The 22,609-nt window shown below is 36.8% G+C and overlaps 1 protein-coding gene across 1 annotated transcript in view; it reads left to right on the plus strand.

Annotated features, from left to right (window-relative positions):
• Positions 1 to 403: 403 nt before the first annotated feature.
• Positions 404 to 22,609, plus strand: part of naaladl2 (N-acetylated alpha-linked acidic dipeptidase like 2) — a gene marked incomplete at its 3' end in the record, with an annotated part of 348,164 nt that continues 325,958 nt past the window's right edge. The window contains exons 1-3 of the mRNA XM_080877950.1: positions 404 to 575; positions 2,196 to 2,373; positions 4,505 to 4,666. Of these exons, the coding sequence (XP_080734076.1) occupies positions 407 to 575; positions 2,196 to 2,373; positions 4,505 to 4,666 (509 nt within the window). The 5' untranslated portion in view covers positions 404 to 406. The remainder of the gene's footprint in view (positions 576 to 2,195; positions 2,374 to 4,504; positions 4,667 to 22,609) is intronic.

A 22,609-nucleotide genomic window follows, 5' to 3' on the forward strand; every position in this document is an offset into this window, starting at 1 on the left:
TGGACTGCTCTAAGAATCTGCTTACTTTTTTGGTCATTAAAAGTTGTTGCAACCATTGTATATGTTTTTTCCTTTTTATTTTTACTTTCAGATAACGAGAGGAGATGATGCTTTTAAGGAAGGCTGATCTATTATGCTCTGTTTCAGCTGAAGCAAGTGATTTATAGCTCACATTCATAGTGGTATTAAATATAAGAAAAGGCAAAAGAATGAAAGTCCTGTGATCTCAATAACAAATAACATGGAAACATTTGCACCCAGGGTTGTACGAGGATTTTAATGTTTCCTTCATGAAACAATTTTATTTTTTTTATAGCATCATAAACATTTCTTATTCATTTGAAACTTGTTATTATATAAAATAAAACCAGTTTTAATTATTTGCATGTGTGTTTCAGGTAAGATAATGGCATATAGGAAGGTGTGTGATGCCCAGGGTGGTCCGCTGGTCGGTGAGGTTCTGCACTGCTCTGGAGGTCTAGACCTTGACTGGGATCTGGACAAGGAAGAGCTGCAGGAACCGGGGCCAAGCATGGACCGCATGCAGATGCAACATATAGACTGCCAGAGATCAGGTGAGGTTTGATTTCATTTCATTTGCAATTCCCTTTAACACTTTCTGTTTGATAAGATATCTGCTAATGGTTTTAAAACCTTTTAAGTACCCTAAAGCAAAACTTGAGTTTCTAAGCTTTGAATGTCTCCGTTTAAGTTGTGCCTGAAGTTCAGTATAAGCAAAAGCTCTCTATCCTATGCCTTCTGAAGCAAGTAGGCTAATCAGTTTAACGACTGAAAACCAAATATTGATTATTTTGTCTGTTTTCTCCTAATTACAGTAAAAGGTACATATTAGAAAGTTATAACCCAATCCAATCTGCCTGTGGTTAAAAAGACTGAGTTTCAAATTCTTTTCAGTATGATTGGCTTTATTATTGCCTGAGATTAATTCCATGATGATGTGCTAATATGCTCACAATGGTTATTTATTTGACATTAGTTCAGCATGTTAGCATTTACCTCCCTAAACTGAGTTTGATGCAATGTTATGGTTTTGGCAGAGAAAACAAACTAACTAACTAACAAAAGTATTGAACCCTTTTAATCTCATGACTGATTGATTAATTGATACTTTTATTTTGAACATGTAAATATAACTAAAATGATCATTCATAACTATATACAAGTCTACACACATACAATACACTCATAAAACACTTTTACAAACCAAAACGAGCTACATTTTTACATTGGCCTATAAACCCTGTGATTAAGACCCCACTAAATACATGTGCCTTGTAAAAATGATCTCTTTATATTTGTTTTTTAAACTGAGTTGTGTTTGAAATTATATCCATGTAACGAATACTCTAAGGAGCTTGGAAAGAAAAGCGGCTGGATTTCTTTAAGTTGCTTGAAGACGTTTCCCCTCTCATCTGAGAAACTTCTTCAGTTCTAAGGTCAAATGGTGGAGAGTCCCAGATTTAAGCCCTGTGGGAGTATCCCCCCACGAGGTACAATGGACCACCTAGTGATCCTCTACCTAATCACATGAGCCAAGGTGTTAAAACGGGTGTGGGTCATAATCAGCCAAAGTTCCGGGTGAGCTCATTGTGAAACCTAGCCCCACCCTATCATGTGATTTCCTGAGGTCAGATGGCCCAGGATGTGAGTGGGCGTTAAGGCGTCTGGGAAGGGATCTCCAAACTGGATTATAGATGGCAGAAACTTGATGTCGTAAACCCCCGCCTCTGTTCAAAGATGGTCATGCACAGTGGACATAGATGGCTTCTTTCACTCCTCTTTCAAACCATCTGTCCTCTCTGTCCAAAATGTCAACATTGGCATCCTCGAAAGAGTGACCTTTATCCTTTAGATGCGGATGGACAGCCAAGTCTTGTCCTGTGGAGGTGGCTCTTCTATGTTGTGCCATGCGTTTATGAAGTGTAACAAATACCTTAATGAATACTTTCAGCTTGGGTTACTGGGAAGACAAGCTTCATTAGAATACAATTATACTGCTCCATCACAGAGGGACACATTTTCTATATTCGTGCTGTTTATTGTTTTTAATCTTATGAAGTTATGTAGCGTTGTACTTTTTTTTAACTTCATCTTTACAATTGTTCCACACACGAACTCCTGTGACAGTAATGCTGTAATGTTGACTTTAATTGTGTTCAATGCTATAATTTCAGGGTGTTCAGACCCTGGTCCTGACCCTGACCCTGAACTGATGGAACCCATCCAGCCCTCTGTATCAGTTTCACCACATGGACGATTTGAACGACTTCAAGAAGATCCCAACTACATCTCCCACTTCACCAGGGCTCCTGGACATAAAGGACAAAGACGGCTGCACTGTTTCCTAGTCAAGTAATTTAAGAAGCACTGTACCTGCCCACACTCACCTTTGTAGAATTTCTTTCACTTTTGAACTTAGATCATATTGACAGTTTATGCATTACAATGATGTAGCAGATGATAATGAATAAGATATAGGAGTTTAAATATGGGAACAAATAAGACTGGAAAATAGAACCATGAAGCTATAAAATAAATATGGTGTAATTTCAGAATGGATGCCATTGCGTTTCTTGGTTATTACAACATACTTTTGCTCTATATCCTGCCTTTGACAAAACTTTGCAATAGCATTATTATAATTAAAAAAAAAACACAAATAAGCAAGGAAAGAGTAGTAATGCAATTTTGGAGTGAGTTAAATTTTAACCCATGCAGTCAAATTTTATCGTTTAAACTCTGTGGACAAGGCATTCAGGGCCTTCATTTGCTAGAAGGTAATGAAAACACTGGTCCAGGAAACATTTTTTTCCTCTTGTCTAACTTATGAGATCAACCTTTGCATTACTCCATAAAAAAAACACTGTCCATTTCCCTAACCCTTAAAAAAGTGTCAACCACTTCTTAGTTTCCCTGTCCCTTCAAACAAACTGAAATCAGCTGCAAAAAATGCAAATAACAGCACAATTGGAACCATAATGTAATTACTGATTTTAGTAGAGTAATGCACTGTTACATTACTGCGTTACTGATAAATGTAATGTCATTACATTATTCTTATTGCATCTTTGGTATTCGTTACACCCAACACTGATGACATTTATCTGTTTTTATTATATGACTCTTGCCATTCGTGTCTATACCAATGAATATTTGTTCCCTGCATATTAATTGAATTGAAAGTGGAACTAAAAAAGTCCTTGTCCTTTTTCCTCTCACTGCTGACGCTAAACATCATCTAATCTGAATGTTTCACTGAATTTACTTCTTCCTCTCGCTCCTTCTTCCATGTCTAATTATTACATACTGTATCTATATTACCCTACTCAGTGCCATTAATGTACTATACGAGAAAGTTTGGGAATGGTCCCTGTGTTCTTAGACGTCCTATAATTGACAGCACCTGCTAGAATGCCTTTTGAATATTAAACTTTACATTATGTGCAAGCATTGTTTTACTTTTAAGACTCTCAACTTAGTTAGATGACTCTATTGATCTGTATTTCCTCAAGACAACAGTAAGTTTATGAGGAGTACTTATGACCAGAGTTATCAGTTGTTACTTTCATTTTTTTGTTATAATGTTTCGTAATAAATGTTTGGTGGTTCTGAAATAAACAAGCTGCCAAATAAGACTGAATTTTATTTACAAATAAACCATTGTTTCAACTCATTTAGGGACTTACAGGGGGGTGTGAGCAATGCACTTTTCTCCAAATTGTGTTTCCAACTTCTTCATCTAATCTTCAATGTCAGAAGCACATATTACCATACACATATATCCAAATGTGTTTTTTAAATCAAGAAGATAATAAGTCTTTGAAAGTGTACTACAATGAGATTTTCAGCAAAATAGTTAATATGATTAAAAGCAAGAAGAAGTCTGCGTTATAAAGGACTGACTTCGGTTGCAGGACTGATCGAGTCCGGCATATGCAAAATACAGGCTGTTTAATGTTGTTAAATAGTCAGCACTGATTTTTTAAATTTGTTTATTAATGAACAAAAAGTTATTCTCAGTGTTTAAAAAAATAATCACACAAAAAAAATCCACTTTATATTGGCATGTATGTAGGTGTAGATCTCAATTTAGTGTATGGATATTCTACAGCAGTTCTTTACCTAGTTCTCAGATAGATTAAGAAGGGTAAACTAATTATCTGGATAATAAATAATATATAAAGCCAAAACTAAATATGCATCAGATAGGCTGTGAACATCAGATAACACCTTAAGCAGCTGCAAGCTTTGGTTGTCTTTAGAAATTAAGGTATTTACATTTTGTAAACATAACAGATTTTTTTCAGTATGACTCAGGGATAGGCCAAGATCAAAAGATATATACATTCCTAGCTAAAGCCAGATGATACTGATTATTACATTATACAAATATATCTAATACATCTTAATAGCATCTTTGATTGCTTATATAATAGAATAACTTTAACATTAATATGTGATTGCTCCCTTCTTTTCTTTGTAGATACTTCCTGGCAGGGGTGGCTCTTTTTGTCCTTGGTGCCCTGATTGGTTGGTTTACTCACACATCTACTATCAAATCACCTGTTCTGCCACCCGACAGCTCCGACCTGCTGGAGGAGTTGTTAAAAGGAATTACCGCTGACAAGATAGATGCCCTTCAAAAGTAAGCCCCCAGTTTCAAAATTTACATTGCCCTTCTTGAATTAAACGCTTTTCTTTGAAACCACTCTTTCAAAAACACTATTCAGCTCAGTAAGGTTTATGTACAGACTAATTGCGTTATCAATGGTGTTATCATAAAGGGAAAGCAATATGGCTATGATGGAGTAGGGCCGAATGATTTTTTTAAAAGAAGTAACACAGGTGGACAGAGAGGAAGTCTCTGTCTACCCGTCTGAGGGCCCCTAACTTCACTATTATTTTCACTTGTTACCTTCTAGCCAGACACTGATCTATTTATAGCCAAAGAAGAAAGAAAAGATCCAGAGATAGCAGAAAGAGAGAAAGGGGAGAAAATGAGAGATAAAAAAGTAGCAGGTAACAAATCTTTTTTTATTTTTTTAATTTATTTATTTTTCTAATACTGATACAAACCTCCAACCTGAACGTTGTTTTCTCCAAGCCAAAGGATCACAGGATGCCTGGGTGTATGTGTCTGTGTGAGATAACAGGCTTTGCCACTGAACTGAAACAATCATGTCACCATGGTTTCTCTCTGAGTTTTCCATGCTTTTTATAATTTATTTTCTCACATTTATATTTCATGGTGCCAGAAACACCCCCATCCAACCTTCCATAACCACCAAAGCTACCCACACACACACTTACACACTACATCTCTACCATCTGTGTGAATGATGAGGTTTTTCTCCATCGCAGTTATCAGTGAATTTAAATGGTTATTTGTTGCTCCTGTCAGTCCTTCATGGAAGAGTTTGTCATTTATTTTAACTAAGAACATCAACACATATGACTAATGTTTTAGATAGGTGAAGCATGAAATTAGAGGAGTGGTCTGCATTAAAAAATGGTGCTAAAATAGAATGTACATACGTCATGGTCTTTGTAGACATTATGGACACCCAGCTTTGTGAACACAATAACTCGAGAACAGGACCACACAGGATTTTCAAATTGGTAATATTAGTAATAGCATCTGATAAAAATGTCAAAAAAGTACCATTACCTCATGGTAAGGAATCCGATCACTAGAGAAGGAAGTCTTCTAGGACATACCCTAACTGGATCATCTAGAAAGATGAGAGGTAGCACTAGCGGCAGTTTTTTTTTTTTTTTTTTTTTTTGGGGGGGGGGGGGTTGTGATAAACAACCCTAAAACTAGCCCTCACGTATCAATTCCTCTCAGTTTCCATTAAGGATATATTTAGGCTTTCTTTAATAATGGGAAAAAGAGTTTGTTGGGATGCTGTGGAAAAAATCAGAATGCAGTTTAAAACTAAAGAAAGAAGGCAGAAAGAATTATCTATATGAAATATTACAAGGGTAAGGTAAAGGTGGCAAAGCTAAACACAATTCATGCAGATTTTATTATTTAGTTCCAATGTACAGCACTTTGCATCAGCTGTGGTTGTTTTAAAGTGCTTTATAAACAAAGATGATGATGATGATGATTGCAATTTTAGAAATAGTGATGCATGTGTGGTAAATGAATTGATTCCTTTATAGTGCTTTTGTACTCTTCCAGAGCGCTTTATGCAACATTCACCCATTCACACCAGCACTTTTTCCCACCTAAGCTTAAGTGCTTTCTCAGAGAGAAAGTTGAGGTTAGTATCTTGCCCAAGGATATTTGGCATGTAGACTGGAACAGCCATGGATTGAACCACCAACCTTCTGATTAGATTATGCTTTACCTCCTGAGCTACAGATGGGGCAATTGCGGCTCAAGAGCTGGCAGTTCGACCACCGGCTCCGACAGTCTCAGTCGTTGTGTCCTTGGGCAAGACTGAGACTGAGACTGTGAATGTGTGTGTGTGAATGGGTGGATGGCTGTATGTAGTGTAAAGTGCTTTGGGGTCCATAGGGACTAAGTAAAGCGCTATACAAATACAGGCCATTTTACAGATACCCCTGTATCAATAGTATATGTATGAATAAAAGCAGACCTCAACATAGAACAACAGAAACTTGTGTAGACAAACAGCAGGCCCCTGTGCCATCATCCCTCTTTCTCTGGTTCAAATTTGCAAATACATCAGGACTTTTCCCTGGATCCAGTCCAATAGATGTGGTTAGCCACAAATAAATGATAAATTATTGTAGCAAATATTCTTAATCATTTTCTCTTGTTTCTCTATAATTTTACTTCAACAATCCTTCCCATTTACACCCACAACTTCAAGGCTATTATTGAAAAAGCTTCACAGTTAAAGGTGAAATGTGATCATTACTACACTTTGAAGGGGGTAGTATGTAGTTTTATATTGCCATTCATTGAAACTGATGGCATTTAGGGTTACTCCAGTCATCTCCGTCATCAATTACGATAATGATTCTATATTCACAATCATATGTTATGATAAAAATCTGTTATTTATGGACTCTTTACAAATAGATAGATACTTTAGGTATCTATAGTTTGGTTCAGTGGATATTCCAATATTTGCTTAACCTAGAGTCTGATCATTCTTTTTTTACTATTTACTTTATAAGGCACAGAAAACTGTGAAAAAAAGCTATCTGACTTTATGTTGAGTCTGGGATAGCAAAACTAAGACGGGAGCAGACAAAGCAAAAGAGACACATGAAAGGACTTCTGAAGACAGAGAAAGATGTAAGAGGAAAAAGGGGAGTCTAAGGAGATGATGGCGGAAGGGGAGCGTATTTAAACAGCTTTGCTTGACTAGACAGGGGAAATATCTTCGTGTGAATTAATTACCATTTGGTTTGCAGGAATCTCCCACATTGAGTGATTATTACATTTGCATGAATAGCTCCCATATTCAACAAATAACAATCAGTGTACATATTGTTTGGAATTGTGACTGTCTTTGCACAAACTAATTAAGTCCCCTTTTGTTTATTATATAATATTTCCAATCTTTGGCCTTGTTTCTTAGCAAAATAGGGGGTGTCACAGCAGAAGAGAACAGACTTTTTTTTTCCAAGCTTGTCACTGTAGAAAGTTTATGCAACCAATTCTTTTTCAATTTACACTTCAAAGAGGTGTGTAAGCAAGCAGAGCTACTTTGAGAGAAAATGGATTAAGTTCAAATCCTTAGAAGATGGGCTGTCACTGCTAGTATCTTTGCCTGTCTAATACTTATATCTCTCCTGCTAATTATACTCCTGTAATAAATTTTTGAGCTATATGGAAGTACATTTTTTTGGTTGTTGCTTTTCTGCATACAGGTCTGCACATATCTCAAATGTGAACAACTGCCTGTGGTTTTTAAGTTTTTAGAGATTTTAGGAGTAAATTATGACTGCAATCACTGCAAATTCCGGTTTGGTGATATGATCAGATGGCAAATCTTTATCTAGCTGATTTAGTCTTATCTAGATGATACAGATCTTGCTGTGCTAGCACCAGAACAAGCAGTAACATACATCACAAGCTATTAACACAAAAGTGAATTAAAAAAAAAAAAAGCTTAAAAGTGGACTTTTAAGCTTTGTGGAAAACTGCAATTTTAGATAACTAGCTAGCAGATGATGGCTGTTAAAACAGTGAATCTGTCTCTATTTAGCTTATTTAGCTCCATCTACTATTTTGTGTGAGTTTCTTTGTAAATTGCCTATCGCTTGACTAAGTGTGTCAATTATTTTTGTTGTACATTTTTATGTGATGCTAATGACCAATGCAGAAATTTGAACTTGCATAGTTCAAATGTCTTGATATCTGACATGCTTTGTGGACAGTACCAGTTTTCTCTGCATATTTGGAAAAATAATGAAAATTATAATGAAAATAATGAAATTATCCATGTTTGTTGACTGAATGGCTCTTTGGCAGTAGAACACATATTATATGTGCTAATAAAATAATCAAAAACCTAAACACACCTTATAGCCTTGTTAAAGCTACTGTATACATGTTTATTCTATTTGGTTATTGAAAAGAAGGGTTTTAGAGGATTTTGTGCAAGAAAACTAAACTACCAGAGAACTGGTCATGGAGAAAGCTGCTGAACGTGAAATGAATATGGGTGTCCTTGATAAGATTACTCGGTAAAACGTCTGACTTCTGGCTTTCTTAAATTATTTTCTTTTATTTTTTATGGAGTGTGAGCAGTGCTAGATACTTATCACTGATTTAGAGCTGACCACGTCCTCACTATTTGTAACTCTAATGTATCTACTACCTGTTCTTGTAGTAATGAAAAGTTTATCTAAGTAATTGCCAATTGGACCAGCTTTTTTTCTTTCTTTTTTTTACCTCTAACCACTTGAATGTCTCTAAACGTCATTAACTTTTTATGCGCATTTGGTCACCACATTGCTGTGCATTGCTTCCAGTGTTGACACGGCTTCACTTATGAGGCCGTAAATCTTTTTAGGATTTAACCAAAATCTCACAGAGCAGGCACTTCCCTTACCAAAGCCAATGCCCATTTTTGCACTTTCTTTAGAGAAACAACCCCTCATCTTCAGCTGCCTGTAATAACTGCCTCTAAATAAGAAAATTTAGATGAGCTTGTTTGTGTGTAGCAGACATGCTTTCGATGGGTGTTTCGTGTACAGTCACGATCCTGCTGTGTTGCAGTGTGACCCATCATTTATAGGTTCTCATCCATCTTGACATCACTGCAGCTCATTTCACTGATTACTTCATCTCTTCATTAAAGTTAAGTTAATCACTGAAATCAGTTGCTTTAGTGACTGATTGCAGAGACTCTCTGGCCATGATAGCACTGTAACCTTTCTATATTGATGGAAGTATAATTAAGCTTTTTTACTGTGTTTCTACTCTTTATAATTATGTGTATGCGCACAAGTCCACATGAGTGAATTGACGATTGTAGGCAGAACCGAGGAGATTGTGCTACCAGAATAGAATTTTGCAGACATTGAGGACAGCTACAAGTACCTTGGAATCCTATAGGGAAATGGGAACCATAAAAAGGCCAGTAAGAAAACCACAACCACCAAACATCTGCAGAGTGAGTCAAGGCCTCAGAAGTCAGCTGATTCCCATTCAGCAGTGCCTAGGGCAATCAGCACCTGGTCATCATATACCCTGCTGGACTAATCAGTTGGCCAAAGGAGGAGGTGGATGCCACTGACATCAAGACAAGAAAGCTCCTTACCATGCATGGCATGTCGCACTGGCAGACTTAACAAGTGGCTGATATCAAGAAATCCTACCAATGGCTGGACTGAAAGACAGCACAGAGGCGCTAATCATGGCAGCACAGGAACAAGCTCTAAGGACAAGTTCAGTAGAGGGTGAGGTCTACCACACCAGGCAGGACCCCAGGTACAGGCTGTGCAAAGATGCCCCTGAGCCAATCCAGCACATAACAGCAGGGTGCAAGATGGTAGCAGGCAGGGGATACATGGAACGCCACAACCAAGTGGCCGGTGTTGTATACAGAAACATCTGTGCCTGGAAGTACCAAGGCGAAAATGGGATACATCCCTAGGGTGGTTGAGAATGACAAAGCTTATGGTTTCTGAAAATCGATGTTGTTTTAAGTCATATTCACACAGACATATAGAATATTCCAAGTAATATTCCATGTCAAAAGACGTGGAAGCTTTTGTGGCTGAGCACATGTGTGTGTGTGTGTGCAGTATCCTAACTTGAAATGCAGCCCTTATCAAAATAACACCGAGCAACATGACAGCCATATCAATAACACTGTGTTTGGTGTTTCCAATAACATCAGACTGTAAATGGTAAATATGAAGTAGAATAAATGAATACAAATCCACAGCATAAGTAAGACCGCATCCAAACTGAGACATTATATAATTTGCAGTAGTTCCATTTAGATTATTCCAATGTTCAGTGCCAGGGTTTTGTGTTGAAATATAGACATATTTTATTTTCATGAACGTGATTTCTTGCTCATATAAAGCAATCAAGGGAAGCACAGAAGAGCAAAATACAGTAAGAGGGGAATGAAGGAAACAAATGAAGATGGAAAGGGTAAGCAGTCAACAGTGTGAATAAAAGGAGAGGGAAAGAAAAAAGAGGCCATATTTGACAATGACACTAGTCTAACATGGTGTTTGCTGAAAAAAAAAAGAACATGAGAACAAGAAATAAGTTTAAAGGTACTTCAGATAATCTTTTTTTTTAAATTTCTTCATGTAAATTTTTAACGATGATAAATGTGTGACAATAGGGGAGGAGAAATTTTTAAAGTCATTTTTTAAATAAAATAAGCTTATTTTCCTGATATGGAGATGAATGAATGATTATACAGGGATAGAAATATGAGATAAATGGACTTAATGTATTCCTATGCCACAACTAGTTCTTACAATCATGAAGAAATATTCTATATTGTAATGGCAATAAAGTGAATGAGAGAATAAAGGGAAATGTTTAAATTGCACTGAGATCTACTTGGGTTGCTGTGGGGCCCAGAAACTAAAATTGGCTGTGCTGCTTTAAAACCAAGGTTGAGAATAGATTTAATATATGTTTTAACATTTATTTGTTTTACTCAAATTTAAATAAACATATTTACTGCCTTGCTTCACATTCACTCTATTTGCACTTCTGTCCAGAAAGTATGGCATCTCAGTATTCAGTATCAGTATCTCAATACAGTATTACAGTATTGTCTGTAGTCCAGAGAGCGAAGGCAGCTGAATTAATTACAATGCAACTTTTACACTATTTTTTTTTTTTTGCTCTAAGATAAAGGTAACAGTAACATTTCTCCAGTTTATGCAAGTCTTTCTGTGTCTTGGATAGATCAAAAAGAATGGAAAGAGAAAGGCCTGACACACAAAGGCCTATAAACCTAACAGTTACCCTCTGACAGCCTCTGGTTGCTAACGAAAAATGTTTATGAATGGTTTGCAAAAGTTGCAGGGTGTTACTAGGGGAGATCAGTTGCAAAAGGTGCTGCACCAAATCTTTCCTTGTGAAGAAATACTAAGTTTTTCTTTCTGACAGACAGCCTGGTGGCTGGTGACCAGTCCATGTTCCTGTGTGACTGGGCCAAAATCTCAACAGCACTGATAAATAACAGTGGGAGTCATTTTTTGAACTGAGAAGAGCATACCTGTTCTCAAAAGACACACAAGTCTTCTATGGTGCAGAAAACTGAACCTGTCTGATCGGCCATAAGTTCTCATCTACCGATGTGCTGCTCTGAGAGGTTTCCTAAGTATTATGTTTGAAAGAGAACAAGAGACACTTGAAATCTAAATATTGTGATAATAATAATACAGATATTCTTAAGCAAATATGAATATCATCTTGACATTTGGGCTGCTGCATTTCTGCTTATTTCATCTCTTCATATTTAAGTCAGCTGGTAAGGCATAAGTCCTGAAATCAAGCCTTAGTTAAAATTTATGAAAAGTCCGCCTATCAGCATAATGTAAGATATAGTTTGTGTATCCCAGCTTAAACTTAGAAGAAATAGCAAGTAACAGCAGGAGTACATAAGAAACTGTGAGAAAGTGATGATACTGTTTTTTGCTGAGAGTGCATTTCTGTTGCTCAGTTAAAGCTCTGCTTCATTACGAGAACACACACTCTCTAAGATCTGTGGTTATGGAGCATTAGGTGCCGGTGATATGTCATGTGTCACTGTTGTTTATAGATATGCAGTATATTTGTGATCACAGACTTTGTTTTTTGATGGCAAGGGTTGATCTCCACTTTTTGTCCAAATTGATGTGAATAGGAAACCATATAACACTTCAAAATCATATTGATTGCTTACTTTTACAGTGTTTTAGGAATAACAAACTCAAAAATTTAAAATTTAAATGTGCCACATAACCAGATTAAGAAATCTATTACCATTTTGTCTTAAAATTATTTTAAAACTTATGCAGCAGCACAGTGCTCTGAACTACTGCGCACCTTTCTGTGTTTCTTCTGCCTTTTTGTTGCGACTTCCTGCAACAACCTTCCGTCGTCAGGAACTGATAGACATCGACCTCAGCCTGAAACCGGACTTTATTTGGGATTGGACAGTATCCTACCCAAGATTGTGATACCACTGGGCACTCCGTAGGTTATTGTGGGGAATAGCAAGTGATGCAGACAGTGCAGGGAGCGGTAACAAAAGGGGGGGATACAGAGCTGACTAACACGTCCAGCTGCGAAAACAACAACCGTTATGCCAATTGATTGATTGGTAATTTATTTCAAACATGCAAACAATATACAGATACATTTATAAAAGAAAATAAGAGAGAGAGAAAAAAAATACTATACAAAAAAATCAATACGTTTCAATATAGCTGCCGTTCTGATTCATTTACATGTTGAAAGGGAGTGGGAAGAAGTAAACACTTATTTAATCCCAACCCTTTGCCAGTTAATATTTAGTCAGCTTCCTTACTGATATAATTTGTAATAAAAATAGTGAACAGATTTCTGATATACTATATACTATAATATCACATCATGAATTTTTTTTTAAATAGAGACATTCACTTAATTTCAATATTTTCCTTTTCTTTATCGTTCGAGAAGATCATATTTTTATAACTCTTTTTGAACTGTTTTATGTTTGGACATTGCTTTTATTCCATATTCAGACTGTTCCACAGTTTCACTCCATGAACAGAAGCACAAAAGCTTTTTCTTGTAGTACGTACCTTCCCTGATTTGAAGTTACAAAAACCCCTTGAATTATAACTTCCTTCTTTCAAAAACAACATACTCTGAATATTACCTGGCAGTTCTTTAGTTTTTGCTTTGAATAGAATTTGTGCTGTTTGGAATTTCACTAGATCGTCAATTTTCAATATTTCAGACTGCAAAAATAGTGAGTTTGTATGTTCCCTATAACCTGCATTGTGGATGATTCGAATTGCTTTTTTTTTTGAAGAGTAAAAAGTGAATGTAATGTGGTTTTATAGTTATTGCCCCAGACCTCTGCACAATAGCTTAAGTATGGTGAAACCAGTGAACAGTATAGAATATGAAGTGATGTTCTGTCGAATACCTGCTTTGCCTTGTTTAGTACTGCAATGCTTCGTGATACTTTGGAATGAATATATCTTAACATTGTAATGGCTGTAAAGCCAATCATGCTCCTTTGCCTTTGGGGAGCAAATTACACCTGCAGACAAGCCACCGTTCTCTGCAGATCACTTGTATGTTTGGATTTGTTGATAAAGAGGAAACTAACTATAAAATTTTGCAAAAACAAGAAGTAAATAAGAAGATTGTAGTTGCGACAATCTAGACTAACCAACATTAGCTTCTATCCCAGTAAGTTGATTTTGTTCATTTAGATGCAGTTTTCAGTGGGAGAAATGTTTTGCCACTTGGATGAACAAAATCAACTTTCTGGGATTTCCTTACCTGAATGATTGAGCATCCATCGGGACATTACCTTTTCAGTTTTGGTGTATGTTCCCTGGTGAGCACAGATGGAATATAACCACCTGTTTTGTCAAATTCTGGCCGTTGAAGCTTAAATAATATGAAATGTACTGTGGCTGTTGGATTCTAGAAGTATGTATTCTTAAAATAATATACTGAGAAGATTTTTATTTAAAAGCAAATCCTTTTTACCAGCCTCACGCGGATGCATAACAATCATCAAAAGACAGATTACACTGTTACACAAATTTTTGACCTTCCAAATATAGAGATTTCTTGTATACCCTGTGATAGATTAGTATTAGCCCTTCAGTTGACTGGCAACATGTAGAGGGTGTACCCCATCCTTTGGAGTTAATCTTATATGATTTTAATGAATCAGTTTCACAGTTCAATTCAATTTTATTTATGTAGCACACAACAGCAACAGGCAACATGACGCTTTTTATATTGTGAGGTAAAGACCCTACAATAATAATAACAGAAAAAATCCCAATATGTAAATGACTCTCATGATCATGCATTTGGTTTTGAATGATACTGCATGTGTAAGTACATTTGTTCAGTAGAGAGATTTGACCCTCTTGTTTTGTATTTGTGTGTTCTTTTCTTTATTTTCTCTAATAATGTAATATATTACAAAGTAATATTATAATGTAAGTTTGATCAAGCTGTGTTGATGTCAAAAAGCAGCAATAAATACCATAGTTTCAACAGAGAAATTACAGTATTCCATTTCCGGGTCCACGAGTCAACTTTGCAAGTTATGTTGAAGCTGAATAAAACGAAAAAAAGCAATTCAGCAATAAAGCAAAACGCAAGGCTGAATGTGTTTAGAGTGAATCTACTCTCATCTGTGAAAAGCACAAGACCCAGTGTTTAACCCACCAGTTCTGATATTGCATGGCAATAATAATAGAGCACAGGGCCGACTATGTTAGGTCAAAACAAACACCCCCATGAAGTCTGTTTCCAACTGTTTGGTAAGAAACAGTCACACCGGTGGCCTCCTGGATGTTATTTGGTAGGGCTCTGGCAATGCTCATCCTGTTTCTCCTTACACAAAAAAGCAGATACCTGTCCTGCTGATAGGTTTAGAACCTTTCACAGCCCTGTCAAGCTCTCCTCAAATAACTGCCTGTCTCCTGCATGTCCTCCATGCTCTTGAGACTGGGAGACACAATAAACCTTCCGGCAATGGGACATGTTAATGTGCCAACCTTTAGTTGGACTACCTGTGCAAACTCTGTAGGATCCAGTTATCACCTACCAGTAGTGACACTGACCCTATAGCTAAATAGAATAGAATTTGGATAGAATTCAACTTTATTGTCATTGCACATGTCACAAGTACAAGGCAACGAAATGTAGTTTGCATCCATCCAGAAGTGCTTTAGCCATAATATAGATATATTACAGAAATGGGCCTGTTATAGGTATGAAGGTACAAAATATGGGTCTATTATGGGTATGTTACAATGTAAACGATATGAAGGTATGTTATGAATATGCTATAACTATAAGTATGTACAGGCTGTAGTGGGTGTGCAAGCTATGTACAGGCTATGAACAGGATATAAATATGAAAACTATATAGAAATATGAACTATAAAGCTATACAGAAATATGAACTATGCAAGTTATAAACAGTTGTAAACAGTAGAATTATAATTATCGTATTATACTGAATGATTGTCTATACAGCATTTACAGTTGTACAGTTAAGATAAGTGAAATATGTGGATAATTTCTTCAGAGGCTGTAAAGTGCTAGTGGTTGTGAGTGATGGTTCAGTCCATGTTAGTATTGTGTGTATGAGGGTACAGTTGTCCATTTGTTAGTTTTTGTCAAATGTGTGTGTGTAGATGGTTGTGTGTGTGTTCAGTTAATGAGATTAATGTGGGTCAGGTGTCAGGAGGCAGAGTCCAGGAGTCTGACAGCTGTAGGGAAGAAGCTGTTCCGGTACCTGGTGGTCGTAAATGCAAAGCTAGTGGGAAAAAAACAGTAAGAAAAGATTAGAACCACATCAATATTCCAGGTGTTTACTTGACTTGATGCTATACTCTGATTAAAAGGTGTTCCTTTAAGTTTTTTGGCCAGTGCATTGTCTTTGGTTTGATTTTCGTTTTGATCCCATATATCACTGAGAGTATTTTTAAAATAATTGTAATGATGCTCTTAAATGTATGTAAATATCTCTAGATGTAAGTGTAGTTGGAAGAACAAAAAAGGAACCAAGAACACCGTTTACAGCCAAGCCTATTAACACTCTTGTTCTACCACTTTTGAAATGTTGTGTAACAGAATATTTTCTGATCCGAGGCTCTGGATCTGATCCAGGGATACAATTTGTTACAAAGCCAAAAGGCACTGATGGCAGTTTTTTTCTTCTTCTCCTCATGGTTCTCCTTTCTCTGTCTTTCTCTGTCTGCACTGTGCTTTTCACTCTTTCCGACTCACACACGGACACAAATAAGCGTACGTACAGAATGTGCATAGACATGTTTAAATTGGTTTTCACAAACCAGTACCTAGAGTTTCACACTTTAACAGTTTTGGGCGCAATTAATTGCATCGTTCTTTCAGTGCGAGTTACTGTGTGTACTTCAGTGGGATTTGAGTGAGGTGCTGTTGTGTTCTTCAATAGCTTGTAATATTAGCCTTATTATATGGCTCAGTCTTTGACTGAATCCACACCTTGTATGTAGATTACTGAAAAGGGAGAACAGAGCAAATCGAACTACTGCATTACCAAACTGGACTCATTGGCTTGAAGACAGCTCTTCAGTCCACTACTATGTTTTACAATTTCAGTAGGGGTAATAACACATGAATGAATAAGACACACTAAATCATGTGTTGATTGTCTTTTGCTTTGGGGTCATAGGAAGGCAAGTTCTGTAAAATGGTGGGAGGGAGGAAATACATTATTATTTAAAAAGTGTGTATCTTTTATTATGATTATGTAGACACATTTAAGACAGTAAGTTTCCTGGAAGGCAATCTGCTTCTTTGTTTATGTTAGGCTATAACATCAGGGAGGTACATCTGGACAGAATTATAAAACACTGTACGCAATCAAAATATTAACCATAAGTTTAGCTAATGCCTCTATTACCCACATAAAGCACTGATGTAAGAATCATAGCGTCACTTTAGAATTATATGACGAGGTTAAAGACACTGATATACACATCATTAATATCTACATCAAATTTTCTTTCTGTGCACCAAATAAGTGCAATTTTTGTGCAATGCAATTTTTACTAGATTTATGAAATATGTGAAATATGTTTAAAGGGCAGTTTGGTTCTTACCATTTTATGTATCTCAGTGCTTGCATTCTGCATAGTACCATGCTGTTACAAATCACAATTTGTGACTAAATAATCTCAAATAATAGTATTCAAGGAAGAAGTAAAAAAATAATAATTTTCACCTTGATAAATTAAATTTTAATCAGAATCAGAATTGTGTTTATTGGCCAAGTATATGTGCAGACACATACAAGGAATTTGGTTCCGGTAGATTGTGGCTCTCAAGCACAGCAATGTAAATCACACACACACACACGTGTCTATATATACATTACACATGCATACACATACATAAATGGCCTGCATTTGTATAGCGCTTTTCTAGTCCATAGGACCCCAAAGCGCTTTACACTACATTCAGTCATCCACCCATTCACACACACATTCACACACTGGCGATAGCAAGCTACATTGTAGCCACAGCTGCCCTGGGGCGCACTGACAGAGGCGAGGCTGCCAGACACTGGCGCCACCGGGCCCTCTGACCACCACCAGTAGGCAAACACGGGGTTAGTATCTTGCCCAAGGATATTTGGCATGCCAGGATGCAGCCTGGGATCGAACCACCGACCTTCTGATTAGTGGCTGACCTGCTCTGCCACCTGAGCTACAGCCACCCCAGTAATAAGACATTACTGGGGTAATGTATGTGCATACACATACATACACAAATTTAGAAGTGTTTTGCATTTACTCAGGTTATCTGCATCTAATATCACAGTTTGTTTGGTAACCTGAATCATTTAAGTAAAAGAAATATTCAAAAGAATAATAAATTGGAAAGACGGCATACTTTTTCACGGTACCGTGGGCCTATATTCATTTGAAAATTTCTACATCACATATTTGTGGGTAAAACATCTGCACACAGATTTGTGCCTTCTCGCTGTTTATGATCTGATGCAACTTTTAGAGTTGGCTCATCCACAAGTATGTGGGGGTCTGAAGGATCCAAATGATGCATATTTTGTCAGTAGAGCATGAATGTGAGTCTCCATCTCTTTGCCCTACAATTTGTGGTCTTGTCCCCACAGACAGTACAGTACAATGTACTCACACTCGTCCTGAAGCACACTTCAAGGAGACTTTAAAGGCGTATCTGAATATTTGTGGTCAGAGGCAATATTGATATTCATTATATTTATGATCTGTTTGCTCCACTTACTATAAAGTTAACTGATACAGCAGTTTGCACCTTAAGCTTCTGTACAGCGATGATTTATGACGTTTTCTATATTGACAGCACTATTGAAATAAGTGACATTTGCAGTTACAAAACAGGATGCAAAGACGCAAGAGATTTTCTGTCTCTGGTTAGTTAGTTTGACAGACTTGTGCTTTTTCATGGCTTTGAAAATCAGCCAAGATCATGACCTTGGGAGAAAAAAGCTAGCTAATGTATGTTTTGATGTCCTTATATTTAACATTTTTCACATGCCAACTCCACTGCAGTGGGCCCTTAGTTGCTCATTGGTGTTATTTTTAGCTTAGCTTACTATAACATGGTCCAATTAACCAGGGTGGGTTTGGTGAAACATGCTTTCCTGTACATTTAAACACACTGAAGGGAAAGTCTTCCTGAATGAGATTTTTAGCTTTGCTTTAAGTGGATGAACTGAAAATGTATTCTGATTTGCAGTCAATTACTGCTCCAGAAGACAATTTATGTCTAGTATCAACCCCAGTGACTCCTATAGTCTCTGCTACAATATCCATCTCACATTACATATTGCTATTTACTGCGGTTATACTGATTCCACCTACACAAAATCTTTTACATTTCTTGTGTTTGTGTATGTGTGTTTACATTTATAATTTGTGAATTTGCCTCAAAGCAAAGATTTGGATCACATTCTACAAAGGTCCTGGATCACACTCAAACATAGGTTGTCATCTTTTTATATTGTACCTTTCTTAACTGACGAAGCCTGTCAGCATGACAGCTAGAATTTGCTGCTCCAAAAGTGTCTGGGAAGCCTTTTCTTTGACAGGGGTGTCTTTATATGCTTTACCAAATCCCTACTGATAGGACACCAAATCCAGAAATTATTGGTGTAATATAAAAGTGTTTTTGTTTTGCCTCAAGATCAAGATGACTGTGGCAACACTACAGTATGGATCATGTGTAATGAGAACACAAACATTCTCACAGAAAGAATTTATTTGTGTAGAAGCCATGATTTTTTGGATTATTGTGCTTGTTGTATCTTATTAGCTAACCAGAAGGTCTTCTATGGACATTACCATTCATTCAAAATATGTGTGAGTAAAAAGGTTTAAAGCATAAACACATGACTTTAGTCCCGCAAAACAAACTTTTGTCAAACATTTAAAAATAATGTAAAGTAAATGCTTTATATTGGTGTAATGATCCTGCAGTTTCACTTCACACAAACACACACGAAAACACAGTTACCCTTCATGCGTCCGCTGATGCATGCTAGAAATTGGAATACTGCTAATTTCTGACAAGGTGTCATGATAAGAAAAGCAATCCAGTTCTGATTTTCTTTTTTGTTGTGTGCAAGCTCGTGCACTATTAAAAATTATTGTTTTGATTTTTTAAAAAGAGAGAAAAAATTGTCACAGTTGCATAGATGAGTGATAGCTTACAATATAAGTGTATCTGCATGTGTATGTGTGTGTGTGTGTGTGTGTGTGTGTGTGTGTGTTTGATAGACAGAAAGGTTTCGTTTAAGGTCAAATGCCAAGGCTGATCCAAACAATCTACAGCACAGCAGTGACATGTGTCATATTCTATTTATTATCATAATGTCATGTTGAAAAAACATCAATCCAGTCAAAAGGGTCAGTAGTTCACAGTCCAGTTTAAGTTTAAAGTTTACAGAGGCCAAATACTGCAAATGCTCTGTAAAACTGAGCAGAGCCCAACCCAACCCAACCATGCATAATCCTTCAACACGACAGCACAATGCAGTTTGTTTTGACTCACTCATACTGCATCCAGCTCCTAATAATACTCACTTACTCAATAGTTTTAACCCTCTCAAGGCAGATTTGCAACAGTTCAAAACTAACAACCTGATTACCCCACATACATATTTTATGAGTTTATTTTACTCAGAAGTACCACTGCAGGACTTGTTTGTGCATTAGCAACAAAAAGTTTAAAAAAAAGTTTGAGCCTGAGAGGGTTAAAATACTCAATATTCTTACGGCTGAAAATCTCAATAAATTTGGTATTTCCACTTGTTTTACCAGTAAAATCACTATGTCCACCTGTTTTACTAAAATAACTAAGCTTTTTTTAAAAAAATGAAACTAAATATGTTTTGTTGTTTTAGAGAAATTATAGCTACAGCAGGAGCAAATGAGCCTAGAGCTGAGTGCCAAAGGCAAGTGTGTTTAAAATACTGAGCCAACAGCTATCACATTTGTTAGCCGTTCACCGGACTTGTTAACAATAAAAAAATGTGAATAAAAAAGTGTTAACATAGTCGATGTATTATAAAGATGCCAGGTCCACCGCCTGCATATCAGAATATACAGCACGGCAACAGTTTACAAGCTAGTTTCCTTTGATCATACTGCAAATGTCTTACAATAAGTCAGCAAAGATGCCTTAGTCCAGTGTAAAAATCTATACTATGGGAGCATATGAGCTATTAACTCCTATTGATTCCTTTATTTTATATTAGCTGATAACCTGAACTGCATTTACAGAATAATCTCCACACGATGATCATCAGAAAGAGTTTGTTTGAAAGAGAGAAAAAAATAAATTGATAAAATAAAATAGCGATAGAGAGGCTTTCTAATGTCACTATTACTTTAACTTTGTGTCGATAAAAATGCTGCTACGATGAGCTCCCGCTGTTCCGTAATGCAGACATGCTCAGAATATCCTCCACCACTTCAAGCGAGCTTTGTGTGTGCATCTGGGGATAGATTTAGGAGTTTGGAGTGCGTCTGGTCTGATTTCAGTGCTATTCTCTTCTCTATCTGTGGAATGTCTCATTCAAGAATGACAAAAGTCTCTGCTGCTTTTACAGTTCTTGCTGCTTCACTCAAGATGTCCCATCCCTTTTCTCCTTATGTAACATCCATCATTTCTTACACTGCCGCACTGAGACATGACAGACAAATGTCAATGCTGCGCAAGTTGATGGGCTGTAGGTTGTGTTTGTTGCTGAGATGTGACAAGACAGTCAGACATCAACTAAAAGGTTACATGGCCAATCAGAGTTGAACATGGCTGGGAGCTGCCACGACCACAAATCAGCAGTGTTGATGAGGGCTGGTGCTAGAGGCACTCAGTGGGGAGAGTACGCGTGCGTGTTTTTGTGTATTATTTGCCATCAGAACAGATGTCTCTGCAGCCTGTCGTTTTGATGTAGACATGCATCAAACTCTTTTTCTTGATGGCTGCTGATGAGTTTGACACATTACAACTAAGTATTTAGTTGCTAGTGGGCAGGTACACATATTGCTGCTGGGTATGTGTATAAAGTTTTTCTTGTTTTTTTTTTTGTTTTTTTTGTAAAGGAAAGTAGGTTCCAAAGTTTTGTAGTCATTAGTCTTTTTTTTTTCTTTTAGAAAGCACTTGGAATTTCCCTCGCGTAATTTCTACCCTCATACTTGCAGAGTATAAATAAAAAAAGTCGGTATAGTCGTTTTGCACAGCTCAGTGCAAATTACAGTGGAAACTCATTTATCTGGAGCCAGTGGGAATAGAGGCTGTTAAGATGGCTGAGACTCATTCACTCATCCAAATGCTCACACATGAGGCTCTACTAGATTGTATACTATTTGGTAAACACTTTGCTTTACACAGTAAATGTGTACAGTTTTATTGGCTCCATTGGGAAATCATCTTGGCTTTTAGCAAAGGTGCGGCCATGGAGTGAAATTGTAACCGTTATACTTCCAATTTTATCACATTTATCTTTTTACAATTATTAAGTGTGTCTTAATGAACAGGAATATTAATGGTGATAATTATAACATGTGCAGCCAACATGTGCTTTAAACAAGTGTGCAGTATTGTCTGAATAAATTTGAAGGTGTATATCAACTAGCATGATGTGAAGTCTTTGTCATGTGGACAGCTGTAAAATTTTCCTTGCGTGCATTTAAGAAAGAAAAGTTTATTTTCTTGCTTCTTTTTACTCATTATTATGATTATACCTAAAAGGCATTAATCAAGGTTTCTATTAACCAATATGCATCCACTTACTGTCCCACTCTCCCTCTTGTGAGTCCCTCAGACTGCCCAGCTGGGTAATTACCAAAGCTTGTAATAAGGTGGGCACCGAGACATTAATGTAGTTTAGTT

Source organism: Rhamphochromis sp. 'chilingali', assembly GCF_963969265.1.
Source record: "Rhamphochromis sp. 'chilingali' genome assembly, chromosome: 3".
Classification (NCBI taxonomy): domain Eukaryota; kingdom Metazoa; phylum Chordata; class Actinopteri; order Cichliformes; family Cichlidae; genus Rhamphochromis; species Rhamphochromis sp. 'chilingali'.